The sequence below is a fragment of the Delphinapterus leucas genome, chromosome 6 (assembly GCF_059928025.1).
Source record: "Delphinapterus leucas isolate spDelLeu-1000000601 "Yukka" chromosome 6, BTC_Dleu_Yukka2, whole genome shotgun sequence".
NCBI classification, from domain to species: domain Eukaryota; kingdom Metazoa; phylum Chordata; class Mammalia; order Artiodactyla; family Monodontidae; genus Delphinapterus; species Delphinapterus leucas.
Window position 1 is genome coordinate 84,371,927 of NC_143134.1, and position 24,422 is coordinate 84,396,348.

The 24,422-nt window shown below is 39.7% G+C and overlaps 1 protein-coding gene across 14 annotated transcripts in view; it reads left to right on the plus strand.

The window, feature by feature from the left end:
* The window catches only part of TLE4 (TLE family member 4, transcriptional corepressor), a 150,660-nt gene that overhangs the window by 35,018 nt on the left and 91,220 nt on the right, over positions 1–24,422 (plus strand). For 9 of the 14 annotated variants that reach the window (XM_022573456.2, XM_089913329.1, XM_022573451.2 and 6 more), the window contains one exon: positions 11,935–12,009. The exons of 3 other annotated variants lie outside the window; for them this stretch is intronic. In XM_022573456.2, coding sequence (XP_022429164.1) covers positions 11,935–12,009 — 75 coding nt within the window. Of the gene's footprint in view, positions 1–8,284; positions 8,352–11,934; positions 12,010–24,422 lie in introns of those variants that run through there. 2 more of the 14 variants (XM_089913333.1, XM_089913334.1) reach the window with 2 other exon arrangements.

Consider the following 24,422-nt stretch of genomic DNA (forward strand, 5'->3'; position numbering starts at 1 on the left):
GCTGCCCTTTGCCTGATCCATACCAGCGTGTATTTCTTCTTACTTTAAGCAGCTCTGCTTTATGGAGGTGGTGAATGGGAAGAATGTGTAACCCACCATGCTGTGACCAGGCTGAGGTGTTGTTCCCCAAGGCAGAGGGAGAAGTTTGAATTTTCCCTGGGGGAGTATTAGATTGTAGGCTTCTGAAGACACAGACTCCTACACATAATCACCAGTACAGCTTATTCCCATGGCATTTTTGCAGGATCTGTGGGCTTATGTTCAGATGTGGGGGGAGATCTTGGGGTGTTGGTGGAGCTAGCTGATTTGCCAGTAGGTCGTTTTCCCACATGAGTTATGTCGTTTGTGTGAGCAGGCCCGGTAGGAGCAGACTGTAATGGTAGTGGTGCTGAGCAAGGCTAAACTGGAATTAATTGGCTAAGGAAGTCGCACCCTGTGGAGGAAAGCCGTGGGGAGGTACTGGCAACTCCTTTTCTGCCTTAAGCTGGGAGGATAGGCACCATAATGTCACTACTTACTGTTTATTTCCCCAATACTTTTGACATTTCTTGGTTGAAATCCTTGACATGTGTAACGGATGACCTGTGTCGTGGTTTTCTAAATGCTGATGCTGTGTATATCTTTTCTTCTGCTTGCTTTGGATTTAATTGGCTCTTCTGTTTTTTCGTTTCCTAAGGTGTGTGTATATCTTTTAATGTGTGGGCAACAGACATGTTTGTTGCCCCGTCCAGTCCGGGCCTCTCGGATGTTTTGTGTCTGAACGCTGCCCACCTTGTTTCCTCTTCTGGGCATTCTGTGAGCATCGCACTACTTGCCTCTACCCTGAGGCAGATGGACTGTAGTCTGGAGGGAGGGCAGGAGGCAGGTTATTAGAGGAAGATGAATTCTATTTCCTGTCTCTTCAGAGACATGCAAAATCACTGTTGCATGGCTGCAAGCGTCACTTGGTGCTAGGACTGAAGGCTCTTAATCTGATCTTTTAACACTGGCTCTCTGTGTGACAGTCTCACTGCCAGAAGGGCAGCTGCGGCATTAGAATTTATTTTAAAATCTTTTTATTTAAAAGGTAAATGATTGTATTTAGAAAAAAGAAAAACATTTCCTGAAGACTAGTGCATAAGCTACAGGACAGTGGTTGGAGGGGTTTTTTGGAGCTTGGCAGGAACAAGAAGTAAATTTACAGACATCTAGATAAGTCTATTTTAAATTTCGCTCCCATGTGCTGACTAATGTACCTGCTTAATATTGCTTGTGTCTAGTGTACCACAGTTTCTAAAATTAAAAAAATATGTACTGAATGACAGCTGTTGAACAAATTTAGTTTTAACTGCAAGACATTTTTTGGGGAAGTAAGTTGTATAATTGTAGCTCAAGGACTCGAAGTGTGTCTATGTATGTAACATCAGAGAAAAGTATTTTCCTATTAGATTTCACCAAAACACTTTAAAAAAATTATAGCCAATATCTGTTTTAGTGATGTGCTTATTGCACTTGTGTACAACCACTTCCAAAGTTCCAGGCTTTAAACAAAGACATTGCCAACTCTTTTCGTTAAGTGAGTAATTGTCACTTACAGTTCTTAAAATTTCACAGGATCCTTAAAACCAGGATTTAGAGAAACCTAGTGAGTGAGTCCTCACCTGTCTGAAGCTGTTCTTTTCTCCCACTTGCTTTTGGCTTCTAGGGATGGGTAAGACTTTTCGGAATTCTGCTGCCCTCAGATTTCTTCTGTAAAAGGCAAATCTCAAAGCAGTAAATGGGAAGTTCTTCTCTGTCTCACTTCAGGTCTCCTTTGCTGAGGAGGAACTCTAACCAACTTCCTGTTGGCAGTTCCCTAAGCAAGAGATGGCCAGGGATGATGACAGTCACATCTGGGTCGAGTCCTGGCTTCCCTGTTACAAATTGCATGGCTCACTATAACCTAGTTAAGCTGGGTGACCTTTAGCGAGTGATTTGCCTCTTTAAGCCTCAGTTTCCTCATCTGTAGGATGAAGTTAATAATAGCATGGAACGCATATGATTGCTGTGAGGATTCCCTGGGATTGTCTGGTGCAGCTTAGCACATAGTAACCAGTGGCTCCTGAGGTTGGCTGGCAGTAGTACGAGCTGCAGCAGCAGCCTCTGAGAAGCCCAGAGTTCCCTTCTGAGAGGACCTGGAGCCAGCCCTCCCTCCCCTTTCTACTCATTGCCCTTTGGAAGAGTGCGTATTGTTTATCTTCCTCTCTGTTGTGCTTATAGGGGGAAAAAGTATCAATTAAAACAACCCAGGGCTGTGAACTAGCTAAAAATCTCCATGAGGCATATTAGGTAGCCTCAAGGGTGATTCTCTTCTAGCTCCCAAAATTAATTTTCCAATTTAGCAAACGCCCATCTCTCCCCAACCAGCAAGCAAAGATCCAAAACATGACAACTCTTCAAGGTGTTTGCGCTGTAGAATTCGCCTCAGAAGACACAGTGATTTTGGATGGGGTCTGTGTTCTACACACATTGTGATCTAAAAAAACAAATTTCTCAGTCTGGTTGGGGGACTGGCTGTTTTCAAAGTACCTGGTGGCTTAGTTGGAGTTAGTTTTGTTTTTACAAGTAGTTTGTGTGGATGGGCTCTGTATCAACGATTTCAGGATATAGCGTGTAGACTCTTAGACCTTAGTGAGCACTCAGCAGAATTGAAGGATGCCAATAAGTACTGACTTATCTCCAGTGCCCCCCAGCCCCCCTTTCCAGGAACACACCTTTAGGGCGATTCTAATTGTAGATTGAAAACTATGCACCACTTGTTACACCCTGGCAGCAAGGCACAGTGTTCCTGCTAACTTGGAATCAGACCAACTCTGCATCTTACTGGCTTTATATTGGGAAAGTTGATCTGTGAGTTGTAATACTCCTGTAGATGGTGAGAGTAACCCCATTTTTACAATGTTTACTATATGTATTAAAATGTAAAGCACTTTGGATAGTAAATGCCAGTTTTTGTTGTTGTTGTTTTTAACCTTTTCTGGGAAATGAATTTTATTCCAGCTTATTTTGGGTCCCAAGACCTTTGGAGAGGAGGGAGGGACTCGGTCAAAAACTGGGAAGAGTTGAAGGTAATATTTGTGAATGGGCGGGCTGGCTGGCGGTCTTCCTGTGAAATAAGCTAGGCTCGCAGCTCCAGGGGCTGCTTGCAACAGTGGGTGGTTAGCTCCACACAGATGATCTTTCAGAAGGGCAGGAATATTTAATTTTTTTGGAAAGCCTGTAAGTATTGTCTTATGCTGTTAGATTAAGCATTAACTAAATGTTGGGCACTAGCTGAGGGTCTTACTTAGAGGACAGTTGTGCTTTTTGAGGACAGTTGTGCTTTTTGTACTTTTTTTCCCTTGGGTTATAAAATAGTTTATTTTTGAGATGGGCAGGGTATGGTTTGTGGTGACTAACAAGGTTTTCTTAAGATGTTTGAGAACTTCAAACCCCTAATAGGCTGTAGGTCAGTAATGTATTACACGATGGTGACGTATTACGTGATAATTTAAAGCCTTCTTTCCTCAGAGTACCATTTGTATTTTTCAGAAACTTGTTGCTCCCCTAACAAGGAGCAGAGTTCATTGGAAGAGTTATGTTATGTGTGAGGCAGTGTGATAAGAGCCTGAGGTTAGGCAGACTTGGGACCAAATCCTGGCTTAGCCACTTGCTTCTTTTATCATGTTGAACGCAATACTTTATTTTCTGGGCTGCAGTTTCCTCATCTGAAAAATGGGATACCTGCACTACAGGGTTGTTATATGAGGACTAGTGATAATGTGAAAGACCTAGCTGGGTATTAGGCTGCTTTAACAGAGATTAAAGGAACAGTGGTTTAGGCAAAATAAAAGTTCGTTTTCCTCTTACATAACAGTTTGCATAGAAGCAGCTGTAGCTAATTTGGTGACTCCACGATGTTGTAAACTCAAGTTCCTTATATATTGACGTTCATCGTCCCCAGCATCACCATGTCCTGCCCCAGCCAGCAGGAAGGACGAGAGAACTTGCGCTTTTTCTTTGAAGGTCACGGTGTGGGTGATGCTCACATTGTTTGCTCGCTTTGCAGTGGCCAGTGCCTACTTACTTGCCCATAGCTAGCTGCAAGGGAGACTTGGAAATGTAGTCTTCGTTGAGTGTGCCCACCTAAAACTTAAACTAATGTAAGAGAAGGGATATCAAGGGATAGCTAGCAATTGCTTCTAGACACAGTGCTGTGCACAAAATAAAAATAGTGAGCATTATTATTATTACCAGCGTTGATTTGAAGGGAAGTCACACTGACCCAGTGGTGTATCTTTATGTGACAAACTTTAGCTCTGACTATATAATCAGCACAACTTGTATTTTAATCTATCACGTAAAATATAAAATAATGCAAAGTTCTTGTTATAGAAGCCTCTTCCAGGGTCTGAATTGTAGGGAAAGAGTCACCCATTAGGCATTCTTTATCATTCATACATGCACAGGGGGTGAAAAGGAACCCCCATGAACAGTGATAGGTCCTGTGGGCCATCTAGGTCTAGATACACAGCTTATGTTTATACCCATATTTTTAAAAGCACAAAGATTTTTGAAGACCCCTCTCAATTGAAGGATGGAATATAGGAGATCACTCATAGGACTGCCATATTTTGTAGTAGACTTGCTGGAAGGAACATGCTGCTTGAAGCTGAAAAAGTTATTGTTAAGGAAACTGCTTCTCATAAGTGGGACATTTGTGAGTCCTTAAGTTATAGTTCTTTTCCCCTCATCTATCTCAGACATACTCTTTTATGCGTGTGTCTTGTCCTCAAACTGGAGAAAATGGGATCAACATTTTTGACAGTCTGCCCCCCCTCCAAATCATGAAAGGTATATTGGATAAGTCACTCTTGGTTTTGTGGAATTTTAAGACATCTCAGAAAAAGTAGCTCAGGTTCATTGCTTTGCAGCATCAAACTTGATCCATTTTTAATGTCTTGGGCCTAAAACCATTTCCAGCCACAGCCTGAAGTAACCTGAAATGAATGTACCTTACTGGACAGGGTGAGAGAACAGAAAGTGGTTCCTTATGACCAATGGCTTCCTAATTCCCATTTATCAAACCCATGGTCATCGTTAGATTTGGAGAAATGGCATTATCCATCTTTAACCTTGTTTTCAGCAGGTCGTTACAACTAGTTTCTAGTCATTCAGTGCCAAGGAGGTGATGGATATTGCCCTCCTCCCCTAGTCCTCTGCAATTCCGTAGCTAAATTTTCTTGTTCCTTGAGTTCTGTAAGCAGAAGCAGGCTTTTTGGAGGCTGTGGAGGAGCCCAGATTGGAGTGAGCACTTCTTTTTGCCTTGCATCTGTGAATATTAACAAATGAAAAAAGAAGAATTCAAATCTTTCTTTTGAGCATATTTAACCAAAGTTCTCTGATGATTAGAATTTTTAGGAGTGAAAATTTTAAGCCTTCTTTCTACTTTTATTCTTATATTTACCTAGAGAAACGGGAACATTCCAACTTAAATTCTTTCTAGTGCAAATTTAATTTTTAATTTTAACTAACTCAAAACTGTGTTTTTATTGCCTTGTTAGCTTTTCTAATGAGTAGTAGTTGTGTTTTCTCCAGAATTCTGTAGATTAATTTGGGTGTTCTACATTGCATTTAAATAGTAGAAAATAATACACAATTACATAGTAGTGATAATGTGTATTTAAGTTCCAGTAGGCTAAGATAGCCAGTCAAATCAATGAACTTCTATTTTGGACTTTGCATAAATTTGGTCCTTTTAATTTGATGGAAAACAAACCCTTTCGCTGTGTTATGAGATACGGTTGTATGTCAAGTGCTGTTTATTTGGCACCTGGCTTAATATGGCACTGAATTATTCTGAACCACATTTTGCATGGGTAGAATAATCATGAAATAGAAGTTGAAAAATGTGATCAGTCACTTTCATATTGTGCCTTAGGGAGGAAATGAACAAAATACAGTGGTTACATGCACCGGTGGTAGTGTTCTCGCCTCATAATGGCACCAGGTTAACTTGTCTTACTGCTTGCTGTTAACTTTGTAAGGAATCAATGGCTTATGAGAACATGGTTTGATGTAGGAGAGCTTGGCTGAAATCACCAGAGATCCCCTGATCTGTATGCAGTGACACCCGTAAGACCTGAGATCATTCATTAAGGGCCAGCAGCCTTTACAGGGCACGTCTGCTTCCCAGCCAGGGCCGTTTCATCAGTGTTGGTAATGTGTTCTGACAGTGTTGTGTATCCAAGGAATGTCCTAAAGTGACTAATAACACCTGGAGTGGGACTTTAGAGGATTCGGACCAGTTTTCTAATTTTTACATTGGGCGGCCTTCCATTTAAAATGTTTTTTCTCACAATACTGAGTGAGGCATCAGAGAGCATAATCCTGTCCTAAGTTCCATGGCTGACAGATTGACTTGTTCTGCATGGCCGTGTGTTTGGTTGACAGTTGGATATTTGGTGAGATCCTTATGGCCTGCTTCCCCTCAGGAAATGAAAGATGGTTCTCAGGAAGGAGAACTTTTTTCTGCAGGTTTAAATGTGGGCCTCCTTCCAAAGGCAGCAGTGCCAACTCTTATCTGTATGTGTCTAAAAAAATTAGTGTGTATTTGAGAAACTGACTCATTTCTTTGACTTTCAGTTAGGTAGTGGTTGGATTATTATTACTGGACTTAAGCTTTAAGGTACCTTAAGTTAGAGCTGCATTGTCCAGTACAGTAGCCATGGCCATAAGTAGCTAGCTAGATTTAAATTAAAATTAACTCAAGTTAAATGTGGTTAAAAATCCAGTTTCTCAGTCGCACTAGCCACACTTTGTGTTCAATATCCACCCATATGTGGCTAGAGCACAGATCTAGAACGTTTCCAGCATTGCCGAAAGTTCTGTTGGAAAGCTCTGGACTCGTAGAGCTTATTGGACATATCAGTGAAGAATGCCTTGCCTGCATATGAATGAGAATGAAGAAGACAAGGCCAAATGGTCAGTACGAGAAAGACTCGGGCAACATTTCCCAGGGTGTCTCCTGAGAGCCTTAATCCCGAGCTCCATAGCCAAAATTGTTTGGAAAGGCCTGCATACATCTTCACCCTCTTTCGAGACTTGAAGCTCTGAGAAGGCGAGCAGTTTGCCAGGTATTAGCCAAATTACACCTTGTGAATTTTAAAATTGTATTTTGTATAAGTAATAACCTAATTTCTTGTGGGCCTAAATAACGTTTCTTGGGATACCATTTAGGAAAGACTGACTAAAAGAGTTTTGGTTAAATTTATAGCTCATTTGTGTTAGTAAACTTGGTAGACTTGCTGGAAAAGGCTCTGACTTAATGGATGTGGAGTGACGCTTTTACTTGGATTTGATCTGCTCAGGATCAAATTGTGTCTAGTCACATTGAACACAGCCAGAGGAGTAGCCGGAAGGATGAGCGAGTCTCCTAAAGCCAGTGACCTGGGGATATTTAACCTGGAATAGAGAAAGTTGAAAACATGCATTGTGCCATTTTCAAATACCTGAGGGTGCACTACTGTGGAGGAGAATTTAGAGACAGAATCGTGTGGGAAGTAGTTAGGGAGCAGTCTTCTCTCCTCCTCCAGCCACTCATTCTTTCTCTTCCTTGATAGACAAGCTTCTTTATCCTTCAGGAACCTTATCCAGGCTGTTCCCTTTGCCTCCATTTCTTTTCTCCCTGCTTTTCACTCGCGGAACTCTTGCACATTCTTCTGGTCTCAGTTGTCCGGTCCACTTCCTTACGGAATCTTCCTCCAACCCTAAGACTTGATTAGATATTTCTCTGATGAGTGATTTCGTAGCATCCTGTCATTGTCTTCATGGAAACTGTCCTGCATCTGTAATTACAAAGCCTCTTGAATGTTATTAATTCACTGTCTTGTTCATTAATCCTAGTTCCTACCACAGTGCTTGGCACACAGTAGGTGCTTAATAAATAATTGAATGAATGAATAAGAAAACAAAGCCTTTCCTTGATGCCCCAGGAAATGTGCTGACCGTTCCTGCCAATAATCTTCCCATGTCCTTTAAATCCTACATTCCTGTATTGTAAGACGCCCTCTGTGAATTGAGTAAGGAGGGGGGCCATTATCTCTTGCTCACTTTTGCATTGCCACATGTCAGGATAAGAATTTTAGTTCATTTTGCATATCTGTCCTTACTACCCCTATACTACCCCTGTCAATAAGAGGGATTTTTTTTTAAAAAATTGTAAGTTGTGATAAAAGTTTTTTAAATTAAAGTTTTTATTACAGGTACCAGATCTATTGCCATGCCTCAAAGTATTGGCATGGCAGATACTGTCCTTGTAGTCTCTTCTGAGAAACATACGTTCAACATCTAAGGTATATATATATTCTAGTGGTTTGTTAATGCCAGTTTCTCAGCAGGCTTTGTTGGACTTATCATAAGCTTATATTGTTTTAGTCTCTTGCGTGTGGAAAAAAATATTCTTAATACTTTGAACAAGTGCAAAAAGTAATTTTACGATGATGAAAGTAAGTAGGCAAGTGATCTAACGTATAGATTTTCATTTTACTGGTCTTTTTTTTTTTTTACAACCATGCTTGTATTCCTTAAATCACAGTATTTTATTGAGATGTAATTTATGCATCATAAAATTCACTCATTTTTTTAGGTGTACAATTCAGTAATTTTTAGTAAATTTACAGAGTCGTGAAACCATAATCAGAATCTAGGTTTTTTGTCCGTTCGTTTGGATTTTTTAAAATTACAGGTCACAGTATTTTAAAGAATACATATTTGAGGTTTTATTTCTTTAATTTTTTCTCTCCTCCAAATCCCAGTTAGAGGCCCCTCTCTCAGAGACCCTTGGCTCATTAATGTATTCCTAGTGGCACTTTATTTGGTGGTGCTGGTGGAAAGTTCAGACGGGGAACTCGTATCTGAGTGAGCAGCTTGAGCAATGAGAGAGGCCACAGGACTCTTCCTCCTGCAGATTTACCGGGTCTAGAGTGGCTGTCACCACTTGTGGTGAGGCCACAGAGGAGACCAGCAGGAAGTGGGAGAGGAAATGAGACGTGGGTGGAGCGGGAGGAGAGGGGCGGATGGGGAAGGGGAAGAGACGGCAGACTCATGGGAAAGCCTTCACGGTTCTAAGAAGATGTGAAAAACTTGCCAGATTTTCTGAGTCAGAGAGTTTATATGTTGAAATTTGAAAATGGAAGAGCAATGCCTCTTTGGGTCCTATTGCGAGAGTACTTTAGGGCTTCTTCTCCTAGTGTTCATTTTTTGCTTTTGGGATCATTTGCCCTTCTTCATGCTGCTTCAGTGTGTGGTACAGTGTTACTTGTGGCTGAGTGAGCAATGTCCGAGTGTTTCTGGTGCTTTCAGAGCACAAGGGGGGAGGAGGCATGCTTTGCCTTAGGGAGCTTCCGTTCAAAAAGTCCTTAAGCACCACATGATTCACGGTTGTAAGCAGAAATAGGGAAATAAAATCCTGAACTACAGGTAAAGTTCAGATATGGTATTAGCCCATGGCCATTGCCAGGAGAGAAAAGGAAGGAGCTGAGTCATGACTTCCATTGTCATTTTAGCTTTTTAGCAAGAGTTTCTATAAAAGCATCTGATGTCAGTGTTAACGGTTCACTGGTGTGTTTCTGGTTTTCTCAGTAAATGTACCTGATTTTAATGCCAAGTCAGAAAGATATCCCCACTGCCTAAGGCATCTTTGCTCATCTTGGCAGTTGGAATCTAGTTTATGTAGCAAGAATTGAGCGATCTTCATGGTAGAAAGGCCCTGACTAGATGTATTTTCTGCATTTCTGTCTCATGGAACTGTTCTTTGAATACTTAATGTAAAGTAGATGAGATTTCCGTAATATGGAGAGGTATTTAAGTAATATGCAGAAATGGCGGAGAGTAAGAGCTTTTAAAAACTTTAATTGAACGAATGGATGCGTGAATGGAATGAGAGGTATGCGTGTTGAATAAGTGTACATGTGTTTCTTTGGCTTTCAGTTTCATGGAAGTTTTGAGCAGCCATTGTTGAGTGTTGGAAAAGTAAAAGGTAGAAAATTCCATAAAAACTTGTCCATAAACTCACTTTGAATATTAGATAATTCCCAGAGTCGTCCTACATGTTTTTTGTTTGTTTGTTTTTTCTGCTTTCCAAGTACTGCTAATTTTCACTACCCTGACAACCAGATTTGTCCTAAATCTAAACACGAGCTCTGTGCTTGGCACATGGTAGATGCTCAATAAACATACATGGTCAGGTTGGCTTCAAGAGAGAACTGCTATTACTGGCCGTTTTATCGATTATACCTCTCTGTTCCTTCTAGTGTTTTCATGAATCTTTAGGATTTTTACTTTCAGAGAAAGAGGAAAATGAATTATTTCACTTCGGTAAATATTTTATTAAAGAGTAAGGATGGTTGGAGATATCTATTATAAAGATTTTGGGGATTGCTTCTGAAGCCCTTGTTCTGAAACAGACTCTTAAAAAAAAATCAAGGTATACAGATCAGAGTATAATGATATATCAGAGTATAATCAAGGTATAATGATCAGGGTCCATTAGAAGTGTAAAATGCAGTGATCTGTCATTTGACAGTTTTCCTTGCATTATTAATAGGCATAAAATACACATTTCTATTAGGAAATCAAGGGTGAAAACACCGCATGTAGATAAACTAATTTAAAGCAGTTTCCTTTCCCACATCACCTCCCCCACTACCCCTACAGAGCTGGGAAGTGGAAATAGTGGCCACCCTAGTTAATCCCAGTAACTGTATATTTGGGGGCTTTTCAGTGTAGTACCAGGTGTGTCGAGGGGAATTGCACATGTAACTGATGGCTTAGCCTTTTCTGTGTATTAAGCAGTATGATAGTTGAGCTTCGTACTCACTTCAAATCAGAGAATGTTAGTACATTTCTCAGCTGGGGTCAACCAAAACAAGACTCTTCCCAGCCCCAGAAAGGAGTACCTGTTTCACAGCACAGTCTCTGGCTCTTCATTCACTAAACCAAGTTGAAAAAAGTACAGAAGAGGACCTATTTTAGACTCAATTTGAGTGTGTATGTACTAGAGTGTTCAAGTGTATTTAGTTGGGAATAATATTTACATTTTGGGGGTACTGTTTAAGCACTTGTGTGTGTCCAGATGTGAGTGCCTTCATGCAGAGACTTCTGTGCTATTTAATTTTTCTGATATTACTAAAATTATTAAAATCAGATCTTGCTTATTCTCTTTAGAACTTAATCGTGGTCAGAGGGATTTTCCTATGCTGTCCATCCTAAGTTTTCAAAAGAAAAATAACTGAAACTTGTAGGTTTTAGTTTTCCTATTGCATTAAAAAAAAAATACCTGAGGTCCTTAAACTTTACTGCTGGCAAGAGTTGTACATTTTTAATATCTTTTAAATATGCAGCCCTTAATGACAGGAATGAAATTAGCGCTTTTTTCACATTTACAGAAGAAATGTAAACGTTGAATTCTATATGTCCTTCTAGTGTCTTCTCTAACAGATACCAGGTGGAAACTTAGTAAGTACTTGCAGGCAATATTTTCAAAGCATGTCTTATGTAAGTGGCAGAGAAAAAGACAAAGAAAGCAGGTGAGATGGGTTGTGTTGTTTTGTTAGTATTTGTGGAAGATGTTGGGTCAAAGTGCACCACTGATTTGAAAGTAAAATTTAAGTTGCTTCTATCAGTTGTAAGGGAGCATCTTTCATGGGAGCGCAGGGATGATCCCTGCAGTTGGATGTCCAGCTACTTCTCAGCACTGTAGACACAGAGGTACCCTAGACATTTAGTCATCCACCACCCAAGAGCTTTTATTTGAAATATGGAGACCCCTGAATCCTGTTTTGCATGTAATTAAAGTTAGAGGACATGTTAGGAAAAGCTGTTCTTGACTGACTAGAAAACAAATAATTGTATTCTGTTTCTGATCTTCATTTATAGCACCAGCAACAAGTGGTGCAGGCTGTGGAACGGGCCAAGCAGGTGACCATGGCAGAACTGAACGCCATCATTGGGGTACGTGGCCTTTCCATTTTAGCTCTGATCATCTTAGTGTTTGTTATCAGCTCTCTCTCACTCTCCTTTTAAATTTTGTTCAACCAAAGGGGCAAAAGGCAATGAAATGAAGCACTTTGCCTTCAATCTCACATGAAGTTTGTCAGGAACTGTGGACATCTTCTCACCAATTCAAGTTGACAGTATTCCTGAAAAGTTTCCCCCTAAGGAGGCTGGGTAGTTCTTTTTCATAATACTTCTTTCCTTTGCAATCAGCCTCTGTTGCTAGCCTATTGCCAGTAAAAAGACACACATTGCCCTGATGTTAAAATGACCTGATTTCTTTTACCTTTCCTCAAATACAGAGTATCTTAATACCATTTTTAGTGACATAAAATGTACATTTTCGCATCTCCCTGCTACTCTTCCTCCCCTGTGATGAGTGGTTCTTTAAGGACTAGTGTCCATTGGTAGTAGAAATAATAGATGAACCATACCTTTTTGCAAAATCAGCGGGCCAGTTGGAAAATCCTTCCTAGTACCATTAACGTTGCATAGAAATCCTGCTGGAATTCATAGGTTTGAGCAGTCGCTCCAACTCCACTTATATTTTTGTTCTTCCCGATTAAGGTAACCAGTAATAAAATAAGGTGCTAAAACTTAGAAATAATAAAGGCAAAAAATCTTAGCTGAGAAAAGCACAATATTCACATCTCTGTTTATGCAGCTGTTAGAAGCAGCTCCTTAGGTTATTCTAATGAAGACACTACAACTGTACTTTCCTCTTTCTGCCCCCTCCCAAATACTTGCTTTTGTGTATAGATTATACACAAAAGTCTTCTCCCTTTTTTCTTCCTCAGTGTATCAAACACACTTTGAAATGCTGATTATTCCATTTACTTTCATTAAAATTCAAATTGCTGAGTGAAGATGCAGATAAGGGTCGCCTGATAATCAATCTGAAGTGAAGATATTGCTTCAATTATGCCTCTGTCTTTTAACAAGGAAATCAGACCTCTGGGATGGCTGCCGATGGTGGTGGAGCAATAGTCTGATTGCAGCTTGTTTTTAATGGGCTATTTTGAGCTCTATTTTGTGTCCCTCTGACCACAAGAAAATACCAGTAGTAAATTAGAAGACATAATAAATGGAAAAGAGTAACCTTTATTTCCTCGGAAGTGTCCTTTGGCAAGAAGAGGCTGAATCAGAACGAGCCATGTAGAGACTCATTTGTTGTATATTTTCTGTGTTGAGGGGGTGGTAGAGAGATGAGAGATGAATACATTTCACAATTAGTTTTTATTTCCAAAAATTCCAGAAAACGGCAGTATAAAAATTTCTTTTTTTAACGTTGAGAAAGCTTTAATTTTAAAGTTAGTGTATATGTATATACCAGCTGTGTTTGCTTGAAGCACATGTTGTATTCCTTTTGGGATATACTTCGATTACCAAATCTCCCAAGGTCACTGGGGATAGAACCTCCTTTTCTCACCCACTATGCAGTCTGCTGTCGAAGGAGAGAATACATGGGTGAGGACCTATAGAAGAGCTGCCTGGGTCATTTCTGCCTTGGTGTTTATTTTTGTAGGAACTGCTAAAATACACATAGCCGTCCTACCTTATGTCTGGTTGGCAGCCCTTTCTAGGAAAACAGAATGCTTTTATGTTTCTTTTTTGAGTCTTATTAGTTACTGTCGGTACAGTGGTGAGATTAATCTAAATGAGAAACACATTGTTTTGTGTTGGATGTTGCTTAAAAATATGAGGGAAGATGTAAAAGCAGAACAGTTCCCTTTCTTTGATCACGTCAAGTATATTTTTAATACTGTTTTATATCTATTTCATTTGCATACTTTGTTTTGAATGGGATGGCAGATGGCCTTTTCTCAGGGAGAAGATGATTTATTAGACTGTAGCCAAGTAACTGACAGACATATTGTGTATATATGGATTTAATTATTAAAACAAAGCTAATTTAATTTGGTGACCTAAAAACTTATTTGAAGAACCAACTCAGAGCTGCATGCTATCAAAGCAGCGTGTGCTGTAGTTGGTGGATCTGGTGGCAATTCCAAATTATTTGTATCTGAGCAGAAAATGGAATCAAAATCACATCATCTGACTGTTCTGCAAAACAGACTGCAGAAATAGAAAAAACAAACCCAGCAGTTTTAGGGAGCCACAAACCAAGTGAGAAGGAAAGAGCCCCATTACACCGAACTCGCTTGATGCATTTCTGTGGCTGCTGTTCTCGGTCTTTGTCTGTTTCAGCCCTGCTTAGTGCCTTGTGTCCAGTAGTTTTCAGTTGTAACATTGTGGAACTTTAAATGCACCTGCTGTTCTGTGTCTGGTTAGGCATGGCTGTGTTGTGAGGTGGTGGTATTTTGACCTGCTACCAAAAGTGATGAGAGGTCAATTTTAGATTTTTGTGACTTGATTTTTAGGTAGTCGTCAGTGATTTTCTGCACCCAGGGAATGAAAGTTTTCCTCCTGAGAGGCAAAGACCCACCTAAGCCCCTGCAGACCTTCATTTATTTCTCACTGCATATGTGTCTGTTTTATATGTTATGCACACCATCCAGACAAGCACAAATGTTCCCAAATTTAATGAAATCTGATGAAGCACCTTTTTTAACTCTGCAGTATTATTCTACCTTCATTGGTAAATGAGCCAAACCAGTGATCCATGCAGTTTAAATGCAAAAAGCTGAAGTGAGCCCGAAACCTGGAGAGGCGGCTTGTTCTCTTGACAGTAAGCTAGTTGTGTTCAATGGAATGAAACACAGTTATAATGATTTCTTTCACAGGTCATGTTCGGTTGAAAACTGTTGATAGATAGAAATAAGTTAAATATCATTTATCTTTTATTTATAGGGAAAAAAACCCAGGAAAATGCCTGTGCTGTTTTCTGTAGTTAATATTTTGTTTTGAATTGTTCGTATTTCACATTCCCTTGAAGCTTTCCTGGAGTTCCCTCAAATGGGAGGGGAATGGGAATGTTATGCATCTAGTTAGATCTTGTCATGTGGCCTGCTAGCCACTGTGTTTTTAAATTAGAATCTCTATAAGATCACACTGTTGGAACAACACACAAATTGTAGTTTTAAATCAGTAATATGATCTAATTAGAAATGATGTTTTCATTTCCTGTATTACTAAATTGAGTCATCTGACTATCTTAAAATGCTTTTTAAACCCATTACACTACATAATCAGCACATGCTGTGTGAATGTGGTTATGTTTAATAAAGGAGGCTAAGTTGGAACCTCATAAGAATTTCACCAAAGAAACTCCCATTAAGAAAAAAGTCCTGTTAGTACAAACATTGGAAAAGAAAATGTTTGGCTTGTAAACATAGAAAATGGGGTTCCTTTGGATTCCTCCCCCCTCTTTTTTAACCTCTTTGAGGAAAGAAATGATAGAAATGTGCATTTTTAAAAAAAGTACACCCCCTTAAAAAATCCTTAAGAACAGGTATGCCATGGTGTTGTAGGAAAATGCAGTTTAGCACAAGAAATGCTGAACCTCAATTTTTAGCAGTGACATTTTAATGATAGGAAGTCTGCAAAATTATTTGCCATCAATTGTAAAGGCAATAACAAGCCTTGGTGGTTTTTCACACTCTCTGTGTTAAGTGCTTTCAGAATGACAGCGTAAACTGTGTTAGAGAACTCCAAGGAAGTAAAACTGATTAAAATGTTCATGCTTGAATGGTGCTGATGGAATAGTTCATTTGGACTTTCTCTACCTCCTGCAGCTCAAGCTGAAATATTAAAATTCAGTGGATTTAAATCTCTCTCCTCTCAGCTCAGGAAAAAAACATTACATTTTAATAGGTTTTAAACCCATAATTCATTGGTTTGGAGCAGCGCTATTAAATCTATTTAAATATTACTTGTATTACTAAGGCAGTGATTTAAATGACTGTGCCTTTACCAGTCTATGTGTTTGAGTTAGTTTAAAAAAAGAAAGACAATACCCTTGGGGTTTTTTTCCTTCCTCTTAGCATTTTGTTTTATCGGCCTTGTCCTGTGATTGGCCCTTAAATTGTGTGTGTGTGTGTGTGTGTGTGTGTACACATATATGCATTTTAGATTGGCATTCTGGCACAAGGTCTTGCAGTATGACAGTTTTTAAATGGTACGTCCCTCTTTTTCCATTATAGATTTAAAAACAGCTATTTTAAGTTTCAGAGGCATTTAGATCCACCATCGTGATAATTTCCCTTGTTGTCTTTATAAACTAATTAGCCATTAGGCAAAAAAGCTGAAAGATATAAATATGTGTATATATTAAAACATGTGTGTGTGTATGTGTTTTCCCCACCATTACATCACAGCCTCTAATAGCACAAAGTTTGAAATAAAATTAAAAATAGAACTTCACTTTTTTGACAAAAGCAAAAATGTGTGAAGTATCTGAGAGCCGTATTTTATCTCTTCTGTGTTTGCTAATAAAGGGCTTTCCAGAGGTATTCTTAATTTTGCAGTAGTTGTAGCCTTCACCCCTTTTGGGCACAGATATCCTGCAGTGCAGAAACCGTGTTGTCCTTCCTTGGCCCACCTCATACCCTCCTTATCTGCCTTTCTCTCTAGTCATTGCTACTACAACATGTTTTCTGTGGCTTGACAACACCTCCCCTCAGCTGCACTGGGAAGCTCTTTCATTTCCCCAGTGCTTTTTGTGGGGAGTCCACTCCTCACTTAGGCGTGTGCAGCGTAGAAGAGTGAGGGAGTTTCCCCTCACCGTGGGGTAATCCTGGGCTTATATGCAAACAGTCAGGGGACCACTCCCCTCCTGACCCTTTGGTGGGCGATTTTGAGATGCTTTCTGCATACAGTCCTTCACAGAGGGGTCCCAGCAGGATGGAGTTCAGTTGCCTAAAGCAGTGATCAACTACCTTGTTTTGAGTTTTTCCCTCCTTTCCTGATCACTTTCTTCAGGCCCCACTCCTGTTTTGGAATCATTTTTCCCGATTAACTGCAGCCAAGCCCCGTCCCTCCGCTTTCCTGGAGAATCTAAGACGCTCAGTATTTGACTTCATAGGCCTCAAGCTCTTAAAGGGGACTCTCTGGTGTAGGTAGGCAATTGAACTCATGTACTACAGTCATAGTTTGTTGTGAGCTCTGTGCATAAAACATTTTCTTTAACGTCTCAGCTTTTACATGGTTTTTTAAATGACTACTCTTCAGTGAACTTACAGGTGAGCTTCCCTTTCTTGTTCTGATTACTATCGGTATTTTCTAAATGTATATTATATGGAATAAACTTAAAAACAAGCTATAAAATAGATTTCTGTTATATCAGAGATTGTTATTCCAGCTTTGTTACTGTCTTTACTCAACAGTGTGTCTGGAGCTTAAAGACTTCATAAAATATGCTGGCCACTGACTACATGACGTACATAGATTGGTGGGATAAGGGTTGGAGGTGGAGGGCAGAGGCTGGTTTTCTGCAGTTGTAGGGCTCTGTTTACCTGCTCATCTAAGCCAAAGAAAGCAGTGTTAACGTCGTTCTACACATTCCTCTATCTTGTATTGGTATGTGTGCCCCTCACTTTTGGTTGTTTATTTATTTTTTTAACTTGTTCATTTACTGTGGATCATCAGGGGACTGTTATTGAGTGATGTAGTCATAATCTAATCTTTGTGCTGTAATTTGATGAGGCTCTAAGAGGCAGTAATTTCCCTTCTCTCATATCAAAGACTCTCATATACTTAAGTAATTTTTAAACCCTGTCTCTACTTCAGAACTCCCTAAAAATAAAAAACCTAGATAAAGAACAGGATTTCTAATCTGTGCTTACTTTGTACACTCTGTTAATTTGTTACAAAGCTTCTCTAGAAGAAATTTCTAGAAGCTAGTCAGTTTTGTTTGTTCTTAATTGTTGCTAACCTGAAGTGCTACTGTTTTGCGCCTGTTGAAGGGGGAGCCCTCTCTCCCTCCTTCCCCCTAATAAATGCGTTTCCATAGCTCCTGGTAGATTCAAGCGCACAGTGTTACAGGAGTTGCAGAATGTGTCTAGGCGGGTGCATCTGACCTAGCTTAAAGCACGTGGGCTTTGGGCTTCCACTAAGAAGAAAGTGGAGTTTCCCAGAGCTGTGCATCTGCATTTCATTCACACCAGTGCACAGCAGGCGGAGCCTGTGTAGGGGTCCAGAGGACTGGTTGGGAAGTGTTACACAGAAAAGCAGGTTTCACTCAAGGCAGCTTGCAAGTTTGCACGTTGTTATCCCTTTTTTATTGGTTAGTGTGGTGTTTTTTTGTTTTGTTTTTATTTGTTCCCATTTTGCTTCCCCCTTTCTAGTTCTCTTACTGACTTCTTCCCAGTAATGTTTCTACAAGCAACATCGCCAACTCCCATCTAGCCAGACCTTTTCCCGCGTGGACCCAGCCTGCCTTGTGTCCCTCAAAGCTGGGAGAGAGGAGGCAGGCTCCCCCCAAACAGGCAATTAAAGGATTGATGACTTAGGCTAAGTTTTAAGGACTGTTGGTGTGTGTTCTCCTCAAAGCTCCCTAGCATATCATTCTCCCTAAAAATGCATTTGTGACCTTATCTCCTAAGGACTTTTGTGAAAAGGTTAGAACCTTTTATAGAATACTAAGAATAATTTAATGATTACATCTACTCATTCATTCGTTCATTCATTCGTTGCAGCCCATTAAAGGGGCACATTTAAATATTTTTTAATGTTTTCTGAAACATTCTGAAATGATCCTCAGATTACATTTAAATCATCTTACTAAGGTTTTGGTGTTTGCAAGCTTTCTGATTTTACATTTTACTACACATAAATCAACCTTAATTAGCACATTTTAATTTCAATAAAAGTTTAGTGTCCAAGGATAGCAGAATAAGGAGAAACAGGTAATAATAGAAAACGTGGTAAAAATGAGGCTGCATGCATTTCTAAATTTGTATTTTTTTTAATTTGGAATTGGGAGCGATACATATTCATTATTAATATTCTGTATATTTTTAAAGATTTACCAAGGTATAATTTACATAAAGTAGAATTTACTCTTTCTAGCTCATAGTTCTGTGAGTTTGACAACCCAATATAGTCATGTGACTGCCACCACTGTCAAGGTACAGAATTTTTCTCTCCTGCCTTGCCCTACCTCCCCAAATTCCTTTGTTCTTTGTAGTCAGTCCTTTTCCCTACCCCAGTCCCTGGCAACTGCCCATGCTGTTTTTCCTCCCAAAGTGAGCCTTTTTGAGAATGTCATATAAATGGACATATATATATATATATATATGTAGCCTTTTGAGTTTTCATCTTCAGTTAGCATAGTGCATTTGAGGTTTGTCTATGTGGTTGCCTGTATCAGCAGTCAGTTCCTTTGTATAGCTGAATAATATTCCAGTATGGATATAACAGTTTATTTAGCCATTCACCCCTTGAAAGGGCAGTTGGGTTGTCTCCAGGTTTTGGTGTTTGTGAATAAAGCCTGAGTAAATATTAACATACAGATTTTTGTAAATTTTGTAGGTTTTTCCCTAGAAGTGGGATTGCTGAGTTATATGGTTAGTGTATGTTTAAAGTAACTGACACACTGTTTCCCAAAATGACCATACTGTTTTTCAGTCTTCACTAATATGTATGAGAGAACCTTTGTTCCACATCCTCACTAGCACTTGGAATGGTAGGTTTGGGGAGCTTTTAGTCATTTCTGATACGTGTATAGTGGTACTTGTGTTTTTGTGCATTTCCATAAGAGCGAGTGATGTTGAGTGTCTTTTTATGTGCTTATTTGCCACCTCTATATCTTCTTCGGTAAGTATCTGCTCAAATCTTTGCCTGTTTTTCTTGAGTCAGTTATTTTATTTTTATCAAGTATTTTGAAATTTTAAAAAAATATTCTGGACATATGTACTTTATTTTGCAAATATTTTCTCCCAATCTGTAGTCATCCTTTAATTTTTTTTGATAATGTCTTTTGACGAGCAGAAGTTTTGAACATTGATGAAGCCTAATTTATGAATTTTTTTTCTTTAGAGTCCTAACTTTTGACTCCTGTTGGTTCTCAGTAATCTCTGCCTCACCCACAACCACAAATATTTTCTGTTAGGTTTTATTCTAAAAGTTTTATGTTTAGACCCATGATCCAGTTTGAGTTAATTTTTGTTTATGGTGTGGGATATGGGGATATGAGTTGAGTTTCTTTTCTTTTTCTTTCCTTTCCCCCCCCCCGCCAGATGGACATTCAATTCAGTTGTTCCAATTGCTGTGCATCATTGTCGAAAATCTATTGACTATATTGTGTGGGGTCCATTTTCTGGACTTTATTTTGTTCCATTAAACTGGTGTCTTTTTTTTGCCAATGACACGCTGTCTTGATTTTTGTGGCTTTCATTATTGCTATTCCCCATTCCATTTTGCGGGTTTTTTTGTTTGTTTTGTTTGTTTGTTTTTCTTTTCTTGGTTGCCTTCTTTCCAGTACCCCTCAGAACTCAGGTCCCTAACTGTCAGTATCCAAGAGATTGGCTGATGGATGAAGGGGAAGAATCCAAGCTCAATAGAACAACTTTCTCTCCTTTAAAAAATGGTGTCTGTTCTGCCTCTAGACTGTTCTCTCAAGGGTGACTGCTTCTGCCATCTGCCCCTGGTCCCGGGTACTCCTTCTGCTAGTCTCCAGCAGCTTCCTCCTAGTAGAGTTTCTTGTTTGCGCATTTGTCTTTCTGTTCTTCATTCTGTACACAGCAGCCAGAATGATCTTCTTCTAAAATATAAATTGGATCTTTTGCTCCCCAGCTTAAAGCCTGTCTCTGATGGCTGCCCATTTTGCTTAGAATGAAGTCTGAATTTCTTACCATGGCCCACAGGTCTCTGTGTGTGCTGACCCTTCACCCACCTCTCTGATTTCACATACCCCTCACTCGATTCATGTGACTTTTAGCCACGTTGGTCTCTTTCTTCTGTCCCTGGATATCCCAGGCATCTTCTTGACTGAGGGATTGTGCACCAGCTCTTCTACCTTCTGGAACCCCCATCCTCCATGTCTTGACATGGTCTTCCTCATGCTCCTCCTTAAAATCTCAGCTCACTGTTTACAGTAGCCAGGACATGGAAGCAACCTAAGTGTCCATTGACAGATGAATGGATAAAGAAGATGTGGCACATATGTACAATGGAATATTACTCAGCCATAAAAAGAAACGAAATTGAATTATAATGAGGTAGATGGACCTAGAGACTGTCATACAGGGTGAAGTAAGTCAGAAAGAGAAAAACAAATACCTATGCTAACACATATATATGGAAACCAAAAAAAAAAAAAGGTTCTGAAGAACCTAGGGGCAGGACAGGAATAAAGACACAGACATAGAGAATGGACTTGAGGACACGGGGAGAGGGAGGGGCAAGCTGGGACGAAGTAAGAGAGTGGCATGGACATATATACACTACCAAATGTAAAATAGATAGCTAGTGGGAAGCAGCCCTCAGCTCAGTGCTTTGTGTCTACCTAGAGGGGTGGGATAGGGAGGGTGGGAGGGAGATGCAAGAGGGAGGGGATATGGGGATATATGTATACATATAACTGATTCACTTTGTTATAAAGCAGAAACTAACACACCATTGTAAAGCAATTATACTCCAACAAAGATGTTAAAAAATTACAATCTCAGCTCAGATGTTATCTCCTGAGAAAGGACTTCCCTGGTGGCAGATTTTAGTAGCTCTTTCACCCAGTTCATTCTCTGTGCAGTAGCCTGTTTTATTTTCCTCAGAGCATTTACCATTTATTTGTTTATGTGTGTGTTAATTTCCCTTCACTAGCAGGTGGGATCTTGTTCCCTTTTATAGCTGCGGTGCCTAGAACAATATGTAGCTCATCATTTTCAATAAATATTTGTATAATAAATAGTAACTGTTCAATAAACATGCAATAATTTATTATATTTAATAAATATTTGTTAAATGAACAAATATTGTATTTTGACCTATTTTTGCATTTTGATTTTTTTTGTCCCACAATTTTGAGCCAAGGTTGAGAGGAAGGAAGTGTGGACTGGTAGGAAATACATACACAATCCTGGGTGTCACTTGTAATATGATCTTAGGAATTTCATTTAAAAGTTTTTTTCACCCGTAGAATTGCAGGACTGGAGCTGATAGCCGCTAAAGTGCTATCCAGTTTTCTAATATTGTATGGGTTGTAAGCCTGTTTGTTTTGATGACCCTGGAATCTTTATTTTAAAACTTGGGGGCCTTTTGTGTCACAGTTACTTCTCTAGATTTACATCCCTAGCCTTATATTCTTTTCCCTAAGGGAGTAATTAAAAATAGCAAGCATTTATCGACTATTTGCTTTGTGTTAGTACTGTGCTTAGCATTTGTAGACATTATTTTGTTTAAACTTCATATCAACCCCATGAGGAAGGGAGTATTATTGTCCCAGCTTTACCAATAATGAAACCAAGCCTCTGAAGGGGTAAGTAGTTTTCTGAAGGCCACACAGGGAGGAAGTGAACCAAACTTAGACCGACTTCAGAGCTCACACATTTAACCATTCTGTTACACTTGTTCCTTATTTGTTCCCTTGACTCTGTTCTTTCTTTTACACTGGGATCAATAGGCCGTTTATCCTGAGATCCATTATAGTATTGTCCAGTGTTTAGGGTCCAGAGCTCAGTAAGGGAGGTGAAAGTGGGTATGCCCGATGCACATAGTAATTGGTTAGCCTAAGCTGAAGTGTATACTAGCTCCACCTATCAGTTGGATACTCCTGACTCCTACTGTGTTTCTTCGTGCTTTTTGTAACTTACTGTCATATGTAAGAATCAAAAGTTGTCATAAACACCAGTACCAAGACAGGTATTTTTAACCTAGGTCCTTGGATCCTCTTGGGTTTCATGCTTGGGTATCAGGCTGTCCATTAGCTCCCTGAAATGTTGGCAGAATTGTGTTTGTTGGGGGTGTGTGGAGGATGTACATTGTCCAGAGAGGAAATTCTGGTCTTAGGTCTCATGACAAAAAATGTTTGAGCCTGCACCTTACCAAGAATCGAACTGCACAAGATCCTGACATAGTACGATACTTATTGGAATGTGTGTAGACAGAAGGCAGTTGTCTATAGCATTATAAGGAGACATTGCTGCATAATTGTTCAGAGACCTGGAAATCAGAAGTTTACACTGAATTTGTTTCTAAATAGTGCCCCAGGGATGAGGGAGTTTCTTGAACTATGGGTGGGCTAAGAAAAACAACAACAAAAAACTGCATTATGTTGATACTGTCATAGGTATTACGGAAAATAAGTTAATCACATTAAACATTTAATCTTGAACAACTAATGATAATGATTGCTTGGAATATTTTTTGTATTAAGAGGTATTAACTGGAGCTAGCAGCTGCCTTCACATAGTTGTATCAAAAGAAAATACAGGCAAGTATGTATTTCAGAATACTTTTATTAGTCTCCTGTTCATACATGTACCTTTTAAAGGCCTGGGGCACAATGATGACTAAGAACTGGTCCCTGCCTCTTGGTCCCTGTGTTCATGATTTCGTGGGAGAGGTAGATCCATAGATGGATGAATCGTGTTTATACAAAGTTATGAACCAAGCACATGGGGACACCGGATGGGGTAGCAGTTACCCATTGTAAGCAAAAGCCTGAGGCTAAGCTAATTATAGGCAGTAGTGGGTGAGGGAGAGGGATAACTGCTGGAGGACCACACAAAGGGGGGGGGACCAGTAAGGGGGGACATAAAGCACAGGGATTGCCAATACATTTGGGGGAGTCCTATTTTTGAAATTATCTTATTCTCTTAGGATAAACTGTACTTTTTCTTCATTTCTCCATCTTGAGAAAATTTTGTCCATCCTACTTGTGAATAACACTACTTCATGGGATATATTAATATTGCAAACTTAAATAATGCTGTTGAGCTAATAAGCAAGAGCTAGAGCTAACCCCGTCCCCCAAACCTTTAAGTAAAACTTAATGGCACATTTTTTTTTTTTTTTTTTTTTTTTGCAGTATGCGGGCCTCTCACTGTTGCGGCCTCTCCCGCTGCGGAGCACAGGCTCAGCGGCCATGGCTCATGGGCCCAGCCGCTCCGCGGCACGTGGGATCTTCCCAGACCGGGGCACGAACCCGTGTCCCCTGTATCGGCAGGCAGACTCTTAACCACTGCGCCACCAGGGAAGCCCAATGGCACATTCTTAAATCCTTTTTAAGGCAGCTCCGTGGCTATTCTGCCTTTGTGATTCTCATGCATTTTTTTCTCCTTGGTAGATTCCATTAAAGGGGGAGAGTTTATCTTGGTGCTCAGGTTGTCTTCTGTGACTAACAGGGACAGTGCCACACTGATCCCGAAGCAAAGTGGCAGTCGTGTATTTTTTTTTATTTTCCCAGATGTTTCTGGGTTGATCAAAGCAATTTATAGACACAGCTCTGTATAAGTTAATATCTGGGAAAAGAA